The 15,452-nt window shown below is 35.7% G+C and overlaps 1 protein-coding gene across 5 annotated transcripts; it reads right to left on the bottom strand.

Annotated features, from left to right (window-relative positions):
* Positions 1–1,969: 1,969 nt before the first annotated feature.
* On the bottom strand, positions 1,970–15,452 carry LOC121972036. 5 transcript variants are annotated; one of them, XM_042523622.1, is made up of 19 exons: positions 14,867–15,452; positions 14,703–14,773; positions 14,265–14,327; positions 13,817–14,154; positions 13,686–13,743; positions 12,439–12,501; positions 11,991–12,328; positions 11,860–11,917; positions 9,462–9,524; positions 9,047–9,363; positions 8,917–8,974; positions 7,979–8,229; positions 7,118–7,544; positions 6,923–7,023; positions 6,800–6,843; positions 5,388–5,556; positions 4,392–4,536; positions 2,596–2,714; positions 1,970–2,506 (listed from the first exon to the last, which is right to left on the bottom strand). In XM_042523622.1, the coding sequence occupies exons 3-19, from the start codon at positions 14,320–14,322 to the stop codon at positions 2,363–2,365; spliced, it is 2,751 nt and encodes a 916-aa protein (XP_042379556.1). In that variant the 5' UTR covers positions 14,323–14,327; positions 14,703–14,773; positions 14,867–15,452; the 3' UTR covers positions 1,970–2,362. The 5 variants fall into 5 exon arrangements, with proteins under 5 accessions (XP_042379556.1, XP_042379557.1, XP_042379558.1 ...); XM_042523623.1 differs by lacking the exon at positions 14,703–14,773 and having other exon boundaries at positions 14,857–15,452; XM_042523624.1 differs by lacking the exon at positions 14,703–14,773 and having other exon boundaries at positions 7,979–8,226.

Below are 15,452 nucleotides of genomic sequence, written 5' to 3'. Positions count from 1 at the left end.
GCTTATAAGTTGTTTGAAAAAAAATTTACCAAATAAATTTGAAGAGTTTATAAGCTCCAAAACAACTTATAAACTGTTTTAGAAAGCTTATAAGCTCAGTTAAACAGCCTCAAAGTCAAAACCTACCCATCGATTTATTTATTAGTTAATTTAATATAATTTTTAAATTCTTTTAAAAAGATATTTTTTTATTGACAACAAGTAATTTGTCAAAACAAAAAAAACAATAAAATTATTTTTCCTTCTTTAAATTTAAAAAGAATATATCTATTTGAAAGGGCATCTTTTTTATTGAAATAATAAAAAACATTTTTTTTTGTGTTTATTATAAAAGGACATTTCCACATCAATACATTTTTATTTCTAAAAAAAACTTTTATTTTTAATATTAGTGTAATAGCTATGGATTCTTAATTATTATATTATGGACACTTCAATTTTCATCAACACAAATAAAATATATTATAGCCATTATAATTTAATAATGCTATGTTATAATAAATCAAAACTCTTATAATATGGATGTTTCATATTAATATTGGTACGAATCATAATTGTTATAAATTTTTAATTAATATTAGTCAACATTATATTATATTACTGATAAGATCATAATTACTATAACGATATAATTGTACTAGCTGATATAGTTATGTAACAGTTATAAATAATTGCTATAATTATACGGTAGCTATCATCTTATAATTACTACAATAACACAAAAAATAAATAGAATTTCAAAAATAAAATGTCCACAAATGAGATCAGGCACCCTTTCTTTTGATTGCTACCCCATTTATTTCTTATTCTTAGTAAATAAATAAGTGGAGCTTATTTTGAACATATTATAATAAAGAGATCAAATTTAGATAACTAACCACAAATGCAACAATTAGTAATAAAAAAATGGGAAAAATACCTTTAACCTCCCTATTTTTTATCAAGTAGTATTTTACGCTTCTATATTTTAAAAATAACTTTTAATCCCCTTTAACTAAATCAAGTGTAAAAAAAATTATAAAAGATAATTATGTCCCTGTTTTTTTTATATTTTTTATAATATTAAGGGGGAAAAATCATATTGAATTTATTAAAAATTTATATCCATTTTTGTTTCCTTTATTGATATCTGAACTAATTCTAAACAATTCAAGATCTTAATTGATATTTTCAACATGTGCATGACTGATAATTTATCAATAAATTATATTATATAATCTCCAACAATATACAAAGATTAATACTTAATTATATGAATAAAATAAAATTAAATAGTTTAAAATATATATTTTTATTGCCCCAGCTATGCAGTCTTCTGATATAATATATAATAAATTAATAATCATTTTCTTCACTTCTCCTTAAATTTAAGATTTTAGATCCATTCACATCCACGATTATATAAGGTTCCGCGAAAATAAATAAAGGTATAATTTTCTTTTCTTACGTGTAGATAGATTTTCTTCATTTTCTTCGAACTTTTTTGCTTTCTCATGCATGCAGGCGAACCTCACGTCTCAATGCATGCACGTGAGCCTCACATCTCAATTCATCATTGGCTTGACTGTCAAAGAAGGTAACACTGATAATGTCAACCCTTAATTGATAAACTTTGCTTTGCAAGACATTGAGAGTGAATAAACTGACAAACCAACATCAACCACATATCCAAATGAGTCACGAAGGACATCATTACTGGATGTTTCTATATTTTTTTATCCTTTTATGTATATTTTTCTCCGTGTACATTATCAAACGAACTAATCAATAATTAAAGAGCCGACACTAAAGACATGTATAATTATTTTCCATATCAATTTAATATATATTTTTCCTCTTAATATTATAAAAATATCAAAAACATAATTATCTTTTATAAATTTTTTCACACTTAGATCAAAACAGATTAAGTGTTATTTAAGTAAATTAGACAGAAATAATTATTCAAGTTTGCATTTTATGTCCATTCTGCAAACCAACATAATACAATTATTCAATCAAAATTCAACATACATGCAAAAAATACAAACCCGACAAGCATTAAAAAGGCAATGTAAATAAAACTGCTTATGATGGCAAAATACATGTTGAAATCTGAAGTGTTTCAAGATCGTGACTACAGAGAATATGAATTCTTGCTCTGTGGAGCAATTCACACAATTTGTATGGATTTTAATTGTAGACATGGGGGGAAGACTGACAACCGGAACACAAGGCCAGTTGTGAATGAGCAGCAAAAATTGATCAGCTAAAATGTTAGTAGTGTTTGTATGAAAGAGATTGTCAAACGATGAAGGTAGGAGATGGATTTAACTTCAATCGTACTTGATAGAAAAGAGATCACTACGTTCAGGAAAATAATTCAGAAATCCCATATCGAATCTTCTTCCTTCTCACGACGGTAAGTACAGCTATCCCACTCATGCTCATCAAAATCTGGATAGCTAGCATCTTCATCTTTACCTCCATAATCATCTCCTTCATCAGCAATGCCTTCTGCTTCTTTCTGCATAGATGAGATATAAGCCGCATATCAAGTAGAAGACGCGCTGATCAAGAAAATATAGATCTTCAAAAGAGACGTTAAAAATAAACCTCATTTGTATCAACGTTACATGGTGATGCATTTTCCTGATCATCATTTGTCTCTTCTTTTGCTGATGTCTCGGCCTTTTCTTGGACAATCTTAATTACTTGCATAACATGTGAAAAATCTGTAAAATAAAACTAATATATCAATCAGTTTGTAGGTGAAAGGGGGTGGGCAAGGTTATTTTGTAAAAGGGTCTATCAACAATGATTACAAAAGATGTATCTAATTCTGTTTTTAAAGTTAACATGCTTTGAATTAATTGAGGAACAGGTAGTAGTGTAATAGCTGCGTCACTAAATAATTCGCAGGACGATGCTCCCAGTATTAAACATAAGCATAAAATCTCAACTGTCGAGGATGCCAAATATGCCGTTAATTTTGGCATAATAAAAAGCCTCTCCCGCATAAAAAAACATATAGGACTTGAACTTCAAAACTACTCCCAATCATTGGTTTTGTTCTTAGCACAGAAAAACACTGGTAGAAAACAAGGCTACAGGGCAATTAGATGTTTACTAATACCACTTGATGCGGCATCAGCAGTACGTTCTTGTCATAATTTTAAAATGAACTAAGGAGCTGGAACTGCCTTCCTGCTTTCCCCAGCTTTCCCGGTTGCAAGGTTTCGAGCTAACCGCAGCACTTTCCCTTCATTGCAACTCATACTCATTATAATGAAGTAGTAGTTCGAACTAGATCTTTGCCGCTCGTCCCTTGACAAGCCGCTTATCTATCAAGTTGAAACCTCTTGGTGAAAGCAGACTCAAATGCCTATTCATATGTTCTGACAGTGAGAACCATTTAAAAAACCTAGATTAGATAGAGGTGCTTCTAGTTTCAGGTCATTCCCTTTACATCAGCAAGTTGCATTAGCTCTCCCATCTGGTGATATAGTAACTTGCATGAACGATACATTGGACTTGGTTGTTACCTTTTTCATGGATCATTATGGAGAAGAGTGAGCGGAAGAGTGCAAACCAAAATCTGCAAAAGGCGAAATCGCTCGCCCCCAACACTCCCGCCGCACTCAACCCAAGGTCATCACAAGGGAAGTAAATCACGGTAACCGAGAAGGCAAGTGGTGGGAAGAGTGCAAACCAAAATGTACCAGTAAGAGGTTGTATCACACAATTGAGGGGAAGAATGAGGAGAAAAGAACCATATGTTTTGGACTATTGATGTCACTGAATTTGCATATTATCTGCAAATAAAATGGAGGAAGCACTGGTTCATGCTATCCTTGAGCATTCATATTTCTCTTTTTCACTTTTGCCTTGCAATGCATCAAGGAGGAGAATCGATGGGAGGATACCTTTTGAAACAGTGATTGATTATGCATCGCGTTACTCTTTTAGATAATCAAGGCTATCAAGCACCAAAAGATGAATATGGAAGGTCAAATAAAAGATATAGGGAGATATTATGCGATATTAGGCATCCCATTTTTGTTCCTTATACCTAGGTCATATTCTTCTTGCCTCAACTACTAAGTTGCTAAGATGTAGCATTTTGTACCTTAACAAAGGTGCAGGGGCACCATTTGAAACAGTGATTGATTATGCATCACGCTACTCTTTTAGATTATGGCATAGTATCAATTACGATGCTAAAGGGGGAAAGCAACTTGCAGAAAAAATACAGCAGACCTCAATGAAGGATAAGGCTTCACTTCCCCCAATCTATTACTTTGCCGTATAAAATTGGTCTCATATATGGCAATACATATATTTAAGGAATCAGATAATAACACAAAGCTCAAACAATATACGGGAGAAAACAGCCAAATCTACTCACATACCTTCAGAACGATGAAATAAAGCATCACGAACTTGCAAAGGATGTTTCCTCTCTTCAATTTTAAATTTTAGCTTTATTTGATGTCGTGTGCGATTAGGGAACAACTGTTGTATCATTTCAAAATCCGATCCAAATTGCCGAATAGCCTATAGAAAATCCATAAGAACATCAACCTCTTGTGCCATCCTCTTAGAAACAAGAAATTTCAAAATGGGTCATTTCAGGAAACAAATAAATGGCAGACAGTGGAAGCCATTAAATATTTGACATTAATTTACAGTTGAGTTACCCAGTGGATAGAAATGTTCATATATTTGCATTCAAATTAAAGCAATTGAGAGCCTGGTTTAGAAAGATTTTCATCATCTCACAATATTATAAGTCAGAGGAGTAAATTAGTAAATCGCATCTTAATCTGAAAGAGATACATTTGAGTAAGTCCTAGTCAAGATAACGCAAACCATTTGATCTCATAAAAAGAATCCTAATAAGAGGGAGTGATCTTTGCATGGATTGAGGAATGTCAACCATGAAGTGAAAAAGCATTTGTTCTAATGCTTTAACTGGAGTATGCAGGAAAAAAAACCTCATTTACATTTTACCAAACACAACCCTGACATTGGCATATCAAATGGCATGCAGCCATGCACACATGGTATGGAAATCAAACCATCCTTGGATAAATCGACACTTAAATCCTGCAAATCTCTCTCTCTCTCTCATTTCAAGGAATATGTCATAACTCAAAAGTCCAAAACCATGTAATTTGGCTCGAACAAGGCTTTATGGATATCTAAACCTCCAGTTGAGTTGCATGTTAATATGGATAGCAGTGTGCTTGAGACATAACAGAATGAGAATATATGAAGTACATGAGAAAAATACAGGAATTAACTATACAAACAAACTGGATTAAGGGGCAGACTAGGTCATAGCATTAGATCAGCTAGTTATGATAAATTCATGCAACAATAGAAACTTGGAAAGATCAAGTTACCTCATAAAGCAACTGAGTTTCTGCTTTTGACCATCTGACAGTTGGAAGCCGATTTGAATATGAATGATAGTTCAATTTCTTTGTAGTTGGCTCATTGGGGTAACTTTTGGCTCCACCACAACGGTTCATTTCTTCATCGTCACCAAAAAGACCATTGTCATCCAAGGAACTAGTAATGCCGCATAAAATTATAATCAATCAGTTCGATTACAACTTTATGCAACACATTTTCTAAAAAAGGGTGAGTAAAACAAGATGTTTACAGAAGCCACATGAAATAATGGTATAAAACAGCCCAATTATGATATGATTGGCACATTTGTCTAGAAAATGAAAGAAAAAAACATCAATGCCTTTTTTATATTAGATAGATGGCCTTGTGGTCACAGGTTCAAGTCGCAAAAACAACCTTTTGCAATGCAAGGTAACAATAAACCTAATATGGTCCATCCTTCATTCGAACCACGCATTGGAGAGCTTCGTGTACTAGGGTGCCCTTTATTAGATAAATGACCTTCCCCTCTGGTTCGCCTATGGCCTATCGGGTCAATCTGGAGCACAACTTATGCACACTTAGAAACCGACCTCTAGAATATTCGTCCCTAGTGTGATTCAAATCCTAGTCCTCTTAGTTGTTCCTTTGAATGCTTTACCACCTATACCACACCCGTGGGGGCAAAAAAAAAATCAACCTTTGATTATATGCTGGAGGTCAAAGAAATGACTGCCAAGAGGAACCATTTCTTTGAATATTATTTTACAGTTTACGGTTTCATGATATTGCAATTCCCAGTCACTCATCAATAGCTCTATGTCTATTATTTATTCCAGTATTAAGGAAGCATTCCCAAATGCTAAAAGCATATTTGCCAAACGGATATTTTCAGAAGACTCAAACTAACTCCTTACAAATCCAAAGAGGAATAGCTTTCCACGTGTCTGAATATCATTTTTTAAAAAATCATCTCAGACACAAACTTGTGCAAAGTAACATGCATACTTATTTATTTAGTGATATCAAATTATGCTCTATTCTATTTCCATAAACACTAACATTTAGTGCCATATCCTTCCCTTTGTAGTTATACTGCATTCTATGCAACTTAGTTTCAGTCTGCCCTTCTACAGCATATATGCATTCTGTGTCAGAAATGCCACTGAACACTCCTCAAGCAAGATAAGGTAATAATACATGGTACGAGTTTGTTAGATCTGGCGCTTTACATAATAAACTTAACCAAATATACAAACAAAATATATTCCCAGGATGGATTGCAAGTAAACATGACATCAGCATTAACATTAAATAGCAGAATTAATGTTTTATGGCATTAAATGTGTATATACCAATAATGAGAAAAATGCACAGAAACGGACTCTCGTTTTCTATAGGATGAAACATTTTTCCATACCTCTGATTCGAGAATAAATTACCGGTTGCAATCGGTTCCTTTGTCTGCTTAATACATCACAACCAACATAAATGAAATATCACTGACAATGATAAATTTCAAAGAATCAAGTTGATGACATACAGATATACGCTCCTTAGCTTCTGCAAGCATTATTAGGTCCTTTATGCAAATCTGTCTTCGGTCGATCTCCTCTTCAGGTGTTTGAAGCAAAATCTTGTTGACTAGAGATACAAATATATGATTGTACCAGGTTTCCCTGACTTCCTACAAGAATGCAGCAAAAAACACACTCAGTGGAACAAGTAGCATAATTACCTTGTCTTCTCTTTCGCCTAGTAGCATGAGGGAACTTCTTTTTAGATGATTCCTCAACAGAAGAATCAGCTGTTGAAGAGACTTTCATGCCCCTCTTTGCTGGTTTTGGGTCTTCAGATGTCTGTCCTTTCCTTTTTCTGCTAGCCCTCTTTGGCTTTGGCATATTCTCATCCTCTTGTCCATCGTTGCTTTGACTTTCATCGACTCCAGCACCACAATCACCATCAATACTTCCTTCAAGGTTGCCAGCCTTGCTTTTGACTGTCCTCTTTCTCAGTTTTCTAGTAGATTTCGTAGCACTGGCATTAGTGTCATTTTCTGAAGTAGTTCTCTTCAGGTTCTGGGGGTTAGGTTCCTCAATAAATTGAAATTCAGACATCACGTCAATGCTCTTGGGAACTCTTTGAAGCTCATTTTCTCCATTATTCTGCAAGAAACAAGTGGTAGAGTTTATAAATAATAGTTCAAGTTACAAAATCTACTATAGGTGAAAGTGAAACATACAAGTAAAAACTGATTTAGTTTGTATTTTTCTTTTTTGTTGGTGATGGATTTAGTTTGCATGCTGCTCTAAGGTTTTATACTGATGAATAGCACTTTGTTACAAAACTTTAGAACCAATATCTATAATTACAAAACCTAGCATTCTCCTTTACACATTTGTTAATGTGCTCCTTTGTTAATTTGGATCAATTAATTATGCCTTGCTATACCGAAATTGCAGAAACGTATCAATGTAATTATAGATTTGACATCAAAAGACAAAAATGGATTAAACACTGTAAATCACTATCTTCAGACGTAATAAGAGATATGGCAAATAATGTCAGTTAATCAAGATTATTTTTTTTAGGAAAAAACCTCTTCTCCTATCCTTGCATAATCTACTTGATGTTCTCCATTCCAGTCTGACGCTGTATCTGAAGTGTGCAAAGGGTTATCTGCAGGGCTATGGATTGTCGCTTGTATGGAGGAAGTGTCCATAGCAGAAATTGATTCCACAGGAGCAGAACAGGAAGCATCAGGAAGGATAAAAGAAACAGATTTTACTGTTGCCTTTTTCGAAGGTAGCTTGGTCACTTTGGGTTTGAATTTGCTTACTTTTCCGACTTCTAAAAAAAAGAATTAAAATCAAAAAGATATCCAAAAGCGTATTACAAAAGGAAAAGTAGAAATTTTGGTACCAAATAACTTGTGCACAAATCTAAGAAAATACTTAAACAGAAGCATGCAAGAATGAAACAATCTCATTTGTTTTAATATTTCAGAGATGACTGCTGTGCCGAAAAGGAGTTTGAAGGAGTAGGATGTCTTCTGATGGATAGGCATGGGAAGAGCATGGTTGTTGTGTGCATAAGCAAAACATCCACCATTTACAATCAGTTTATTTGACCATTTCGTACTCACCCATACGTTTCTCTCAAAGTGGTTGGATGGACTTAAATTTTCACATGGGACTCTTCAACTCATCCACTTAGACAAGAAAATTTGAATTCCTAGGTGTTCGATTAAAAAAATACTTTTGTCATGGATATTTACCATATATAAACAGATGGATTTATATCCATAGAAACTAAATCAAATAGACTTAAAGTGAACTTGGCTAATCTAGGACGCTTTAGCAAACATTTGTTTAGTTGAATATATGAACAGTTTGATGTGTGCTTGTATTAAGAATTAACTCCCACCATTATTCCATTGGGCCTTAACAACAAATAAGTTCAGACCAATAAGAATATATCTATAGTCATTAGATGAAAATAAGTGAAAAATCTAATTCGAAAGGCTTCCAGATTTACCTACAGTCTTTAAAGGAACATCATCTGAAGCGCTCAAAGTTAAGCTTGTGTTTTCATCCTGAAAGAAATTAACTAATATAGAATGTTGCCTCACATAAAATTGATTACTGGAGAAAAGATCATATCTTACCTGGTACAAATTTGCCTCATTCAGCTGACAATTATCTGCATGTTTATCTTGGGGTGCTACTAGCTCTGTCCGCATGACCTCTGGTTGCTGTACTGATTCTGGCATGGATCTGTGCTGACCCGAAACTGTCGAGCAACTGGACATGCAAGACTGGAAACAGGTTGTATCAGTCTGAAGCTCAGAATGAGCATCATGAGCAATAGACTCTAAAGGAGCCGACACCACATGTTGGGCATCATCAGAAGTTTTGGTAGAAGCAGAAACAACTTTAGCAGTTTTAGCACGAACTTTAGGACGAAACTTGCCCAATTGTTGTCCTGTGTGCAAAAAATGGTAGCTAATGACTTAATCTAATAAGATATTATTTTTTAAAAAACAAGGAAATAAACACCCAAACATTTTTCCTTAAATTTACCTTTGGTAGTCTCCATTGGACAAAGAAAATCATCAACAGAATCCAAATCATTGAACATGACCTCTGTGCAAAGGACATGTGAAAATCAATAATTGCAAAACATTAAAAAAGATATCAATCTAAGATCCTCTATGATGGTTTTTTTATTTTTTATAAGGAGAATTGGAATTCCAAGAAAACTAAAAATCCTCTAAATCTACTAGTTGTCGGATATGCAACATATGGAGGGGAATCATTAAATATATATTAAATTGCTAATCTCAACCCTCTAAAGTTAACTAACATGAATAAACGAAAAATATGAAGCTAATAAAAATGAAGATTTCAGACCATATGCAGGAAGTATGCAAGTAAGCCACTTCATAATGCATAAGCAGCACACAAATGCATATGAGGTTCATATTTTTCAAATATTATTATTCGATAAGTCGAAGATAATATATAACAACACGTGCCAAAAATCAGTTTACACAAGAAAATATATCAAATTAGTCAACCTAAGCAATCAATATAAACAATCACTTAATGATTGAATTAATAAGTGTAACAAATCAGTAATTTCAAATAAATATTTTGCATATCAACCTAAGCAATATGTACAATTAAAAACACAACATTATTGTCATAGATGAATTGTTGCAAACAATATAGCAGGTGTAGGGGTTGGTTCAATGGTATAACCCAGTATCCTTATGTGGCCATATGTTGATGGCATACCCTCTTGACTACATAAGCTTATGTAGCCACATAAGCAGCTTGTGTGGGTGAAGATTTTTTTTAAAACAATATTCAAAACAAAGACAGATTATTTACTAGAAAACAAAAATGATTATAATTTCCAAGGCAATGTAACCAGGAAAGAGAACTATAGCCAATAAAAACAGCAAGGAAACAGAGATTAGAATATCAAAAAACAAAAAATTAAAGGTACTGATGACCCTCAAGGAATACAATTAGAAGAAGCTTATGAGAAAATTCAGCAAAATAAATCCTAGATAACTATAGATTTCGCAAAACAACACTCATTTGTCTCCACTGTTCAACCTAGCTCACCTCCATCTATCATAAGCCTATGGTCTGTCTTTGCACACAAACTCTCAATCACTTGCTTTGGGATGCAGTGACCAGGAAGTTAGGAGTGGAGGAAAGTGGAAACAGGGATAGTTTGTCAGCAGGCTGGATATGCAGACGGTTGTAAGATTAGCTGCCCACTCTACTCCAAGCACTCACTGTCAACACTCCTACCATCTTTATCAGATATGTGATGCTGTCACTATGCCTTAGCACAACATTATCTTCCAAAGCTTTTCTGATTTAAGGACCAACACTTCACTCTCCCTCCTATGTAGCATAACCCTTAATATACCTAGTTGGTGAAATGCAAATGCTGTTCTGAGATTGCTACTGTGATGAAAGCAAGTTAGAAGGAGCAGCAAATCTTCTTTGGATGTGTGGGGACAATAAGGTTGTTGTGTACATAAGTGGAATCCTCCACAGATTTAGGTAAAATTACCCACATATTGTTTGGAGTAAATAGACACGTGTTAGAAGGAGGGTCAAGTTCAGACCAAGGCACATCAACCATAACTAATTAGAAGATGGCACCTGTCCTATAAGAACTGTGTGCCACCATCTGATTGGTGAAGCATTCATTCAAGAGGAAATAAATAGCGCCCGGGGTGATACATGCGGGGATCTCTTTGCTCGGCTTGCACGGGCTCAACTTTAGGCTGCACGAACTCAACCTCAAACCCCATGAATCAACTTTGAAATTGCAGGGGTTTAGTGGCACTTACTGAATTCTTTAGCGATCCGTAGTCATCTCAGTCGAACATCCATATCTCGGATGAGTAAAGGAGAGGATTGCGAGTTTTATTTGATTTGGCCTAGTTCAAGTTAGATTCAGTCGAACTCTTGTGTGTTTTCTCTGATCAGACCCAATATCAGACTTGCGTTGGCCATGTGTCAGCAGGTTTAAACATTTTTTACAATTTGACCATAACATCTAGCATTTAATTCAGTTGATTTGGCCATTTCATACACGCTGGTACTTTTCTCTCAAAAAGATTTTGATGGACTTCCTTTTCACACTGGATTCTTCAACATGTCCAAATAGTTGACAGGAACAAATGAACTCCTTGATATTTGATTAATAAAAAATGTTTTGCCAACGATATTAATCTTAAAATTTATGCGCATGGAATCAAATAGACCTTTAATCAAATTGGCTAATTTAGGATACTATATCCATCATTTCTTTAGTTTAGTATTTGAACTCCTTTGCATGTTGCTTGTATTGAAAAACAATGGCCTCATTACTTCATTAGGTTCTAAGGACATGAAAAATCACTAAATGAAAATCAAAGTAATAAATTCAATTCAATACTTCTAGATTTACCTGTAAGCTGTAGGGGATCATCATTGGATGTGTTCAAACTTAAGCTTGTATTTTCATCCTGAAAGAAGTTAATTTATATAGTATGTTCTCTCATATAAAATTGATTATTTTGAGAAAAAAGAACATCTTACCTGACACAAATTTTCTTTATTCAGCTGACACAAATTTTCTTTATTCAGCTGAAAATTATCCGCATGTTTACCTTGGGATGCTCCAGATTCTGTCTGTGTGACCTTAGGTTGTGGTACAGTTTCTGTCGTGGATCCATTCTGACAGGTCATTATAGAGCCACTAGAAGTGCAAGGTTGGAGATGGGGTCGCTCTGTCTCAATCTCAGAATGAGAATCAAGAGCCACTGGCTCCAAAGAAGCAGATGCACCATGGGCAACATCTGAAGTTTTGGTAGAAGCAGAGACAACCTTGACAGTTTTAGCACGAGCTTTAGGGCGAAACTTGCCCAACTGTCGCCCTGTGATTATGAAAGCAGCAACTAATAATTTAAGCAAACAAGATAACTTTGAAAAATAATTGAGGAAAAAAACCAAGTAGATAAACAGCAACGCTTTTCTTAACATATACCTGTGGTAGTCTCCGTGGGAAAAAGAAAATCATCAATAGTATCTGAATCATCGAACATGGCCACTGCATGAAGGACAATGGGAAAAAATAATTATAACAAAACCTCAAAACAGAATAAGGTAAGAATACGACCCCCATATGAAATTTTTGTGAAGAGAAACATAATTTACATAAACTAAAGTTAACCCCCGTGTCCTATGACTCCAAATCCTAAGGAACAAAAATTAGACAAAACATCTACCACTGCCTCGCCTCCAACACCAAACAACCCTCTTCATAAACACTCAAACTCCAGTGCAACCGAATCCCTTAGCCCTTGATGCAAAATCATCCCTCAACTACTAGCATCCCAAAATTGAATTAGCTGCTCAATTTTTTCTGCTATGTTCCCGAGTACAATTCGCAAAATCAACATTTTTATTCCTTATCTCTTCTTACCGTCTCACCCGATTCAAGGGGAAAATAAATGTAAACACCATCTTCCTCGATCACCCAGGAGCCTTTTGCGGTCAGAAATAGCGAGCAATCAACGTTCTCTTTTATACGACAATGCAATAAAAATCCAAAAAAGAAAGACGGGTACCACGAACTCAACCTCAAACCCCATGAATCAACTTTGAAATTGCAGGGGTTTAGTGGCACTTACTGAACTCTTTAGCGATCCGTAGTCATCTCAGTCGAACATCCATATCTCGGATGAGTAAAGGAGAGGATTGCGAGTTTTATTTGATTTGGCCTAGTTCAAGTTAGATTCAGTCGAACTCTTGTGTGTTTTCTCTGATCAGACCCAATATCAGACTTGCGTTGGCCATGTGTCAGCAGGTTTAAACATTTTTTACAATTTGACCATAACATCTAGCATTTAATTCAGTTGATTTGGCCATTTCATACACGCTGGTACTTTTCTCTCAAAAAGATTTGATGGACTTCCTTTTCACACTGGATTCTTCAACATGTCCAAATAGTTGACAGGAACAAATGAACTCCTTGATATTTGATTAATAAAAAATGTTTTGCCAACGATATTAATCTTAAAATTTATGCGCATGGAATCAAATAGACCTTTAGTCAAACTGGCTAATTTAGGATACTATATCCATCATTTCTTTAGTTTAGTATTTGAACTCCTTTGCATGTTGCTTGTATTGAAAAACAATGGCCTCATTACTTCATTAGGTTCTAAGGACATGAAAAATCACTAAATGAAAATCAAAGTAATAAATTCAATTCAATACTTCTAGATTTACCTGTAAGCTGTAGGGGATCATCATTGGATGTGTTCAAACTTAAGCTTGTATTTTCATCCTGAAAGAAGTTAATTTATATAGTATGTTCTCTCATATAAAATTGATTATTTTGAGAAAAAAGAACATCTTACCTGACACAAATTTTCTTTATTCAGCTGACACAAATTTTCTTTATTCAGCTGAAAATTATCCGCATGTTTACCTTGGGATGCTCCAGATTCTGTCTGTGTGACCTTAGGTTGTGGTACAGTTTCTGTCGTGGATCCATTCTGACAGGTCATTATAGAGCCACTAGAAGTGCAAGGTTGGAGATGGGGTCGCTCTGTCTCAATCTCAGAATGAGAATCAAGAGCCACTGGCTCCAAAGAAGCAGATGCACCATGGGCAACATCTGAAGTTTTGGTAGAAGCAGAGACAACCTTGACAGTTTTAGCACGAGCTTTAGGGCGAAACTTGCCCAACTGTCGCCCTGTGATTATGAAAGCAGCAACTAATAATTTAAGCAAACAAGATAACTTTGAAAAATAATTGAGGAAAAAAACCAAGTAGATAAACAGCAACGCTTTTCTTAACATATACCTGTGGTAGTCTCCGTGGGAAAAAGAAAATCATCAATGGTATCTGAATCATCGAACATGGCCACTACATGAAGGACAATGGGAAAAAATAATTATAACAAAACCTCAAAACAGAATAAGGGAAGAATACGACCCCCAAATGAAGTTTTTGTGAAGAGAAACATAATTTACATAAACTAAAGTTAACCCCCGTGTCCTATGACTCCAAATCCTAAGGAACAAAAATTAGACAAAACATCTACCACTGCCTCGCCTCCAACACCAAACAACGCTCTTCATAAACACTCAAACTCCAGTGCAACCGAATCCCTTAGCCCTTGATGCAAAATCATCCCTCAACTACTAGCATCCCAAAATTGAATTAGCTGCTCAATTTTTCCTGCTACGTTCCCGAGTACAATTCGCAAAATCAACATTTTTATTCCTTATCTCTTCTTACCGTCTCACCCGATTCAAGGGGAAAATAGGAGAACCCTATGTAAACGCCATCTTCCTCGATCACCCAGGAGCCTTTTGCGGTCAGAAATAGCGAGCAATCAACGTTCTCTTTTATACGACAATGCAATAAAAATCCAAAAAAGAAAGACGGGTACCAGGACTCACCACTGCGCGCGTCGAGACGAGGGAACTCTAGATTCCGGCGTTTCTGCCCGCGAAAAAAAGAGGAGGAGGAAGAAAAGCGGGCTGCTTCTCGGCGGAAATCGCGAGCACTGGCAAACGTGGGCGACAACGGGCGAGCACGGGCGGAAGGCTCCACTGGGTTAACCGCGGTCCAACGGACCTGTTAAAACTGTCGTAACGCGTGCAATTGCTCGCTAGCCCTAATTTAATCTCATATCCAAAAAAAGCCCAGCCTTTAAGATCAGCAAAGTATAAGCCGGACCGAGCTTGGCCCAAACCCTAAATAGGCTCAAAAATCCAATACAGCGGAGCGGCCGAGGGAAAAGCAGGGAGACGGAGCGCCACTGGTCGGCGACGGAGTCGTAGAGGCAGCGGTCGGAGAAATGGGGGTGGGGGAGGAGGCGGAAAGGTCAGTACTGGGCGTGGAGGAGAGAGAGGAAAGCCGGGGAGGAGACGAAGGAGCGGAAGCGGCGGCAGGTGGGGCGGAGGGGTAGGAAGGCGATGATGCGATCGAGGAGGTCGTCACGGCGAATAATATTTGTCGTAAACTATCCAAAAAAAAGCCCCA

Source organism: Zingiber officinale, chromosome 4A, assembly GCF_018446385.1.
Source record: "Zingiber officinale cultivar Zhangliang chromosome 4A, Zo_v1.1, whole genome shotgun sequence".
Taxonomy (NCBI): Eukaryota; Viridiplantae; Streptophyta; class Magnoliopsida; order Zingiberales; family Zingiberaceae; genus Zingiber; species Zingiber officinale.
This window is presented reverse-complemented; position numbering and strand designations above follow the sequence as displayed.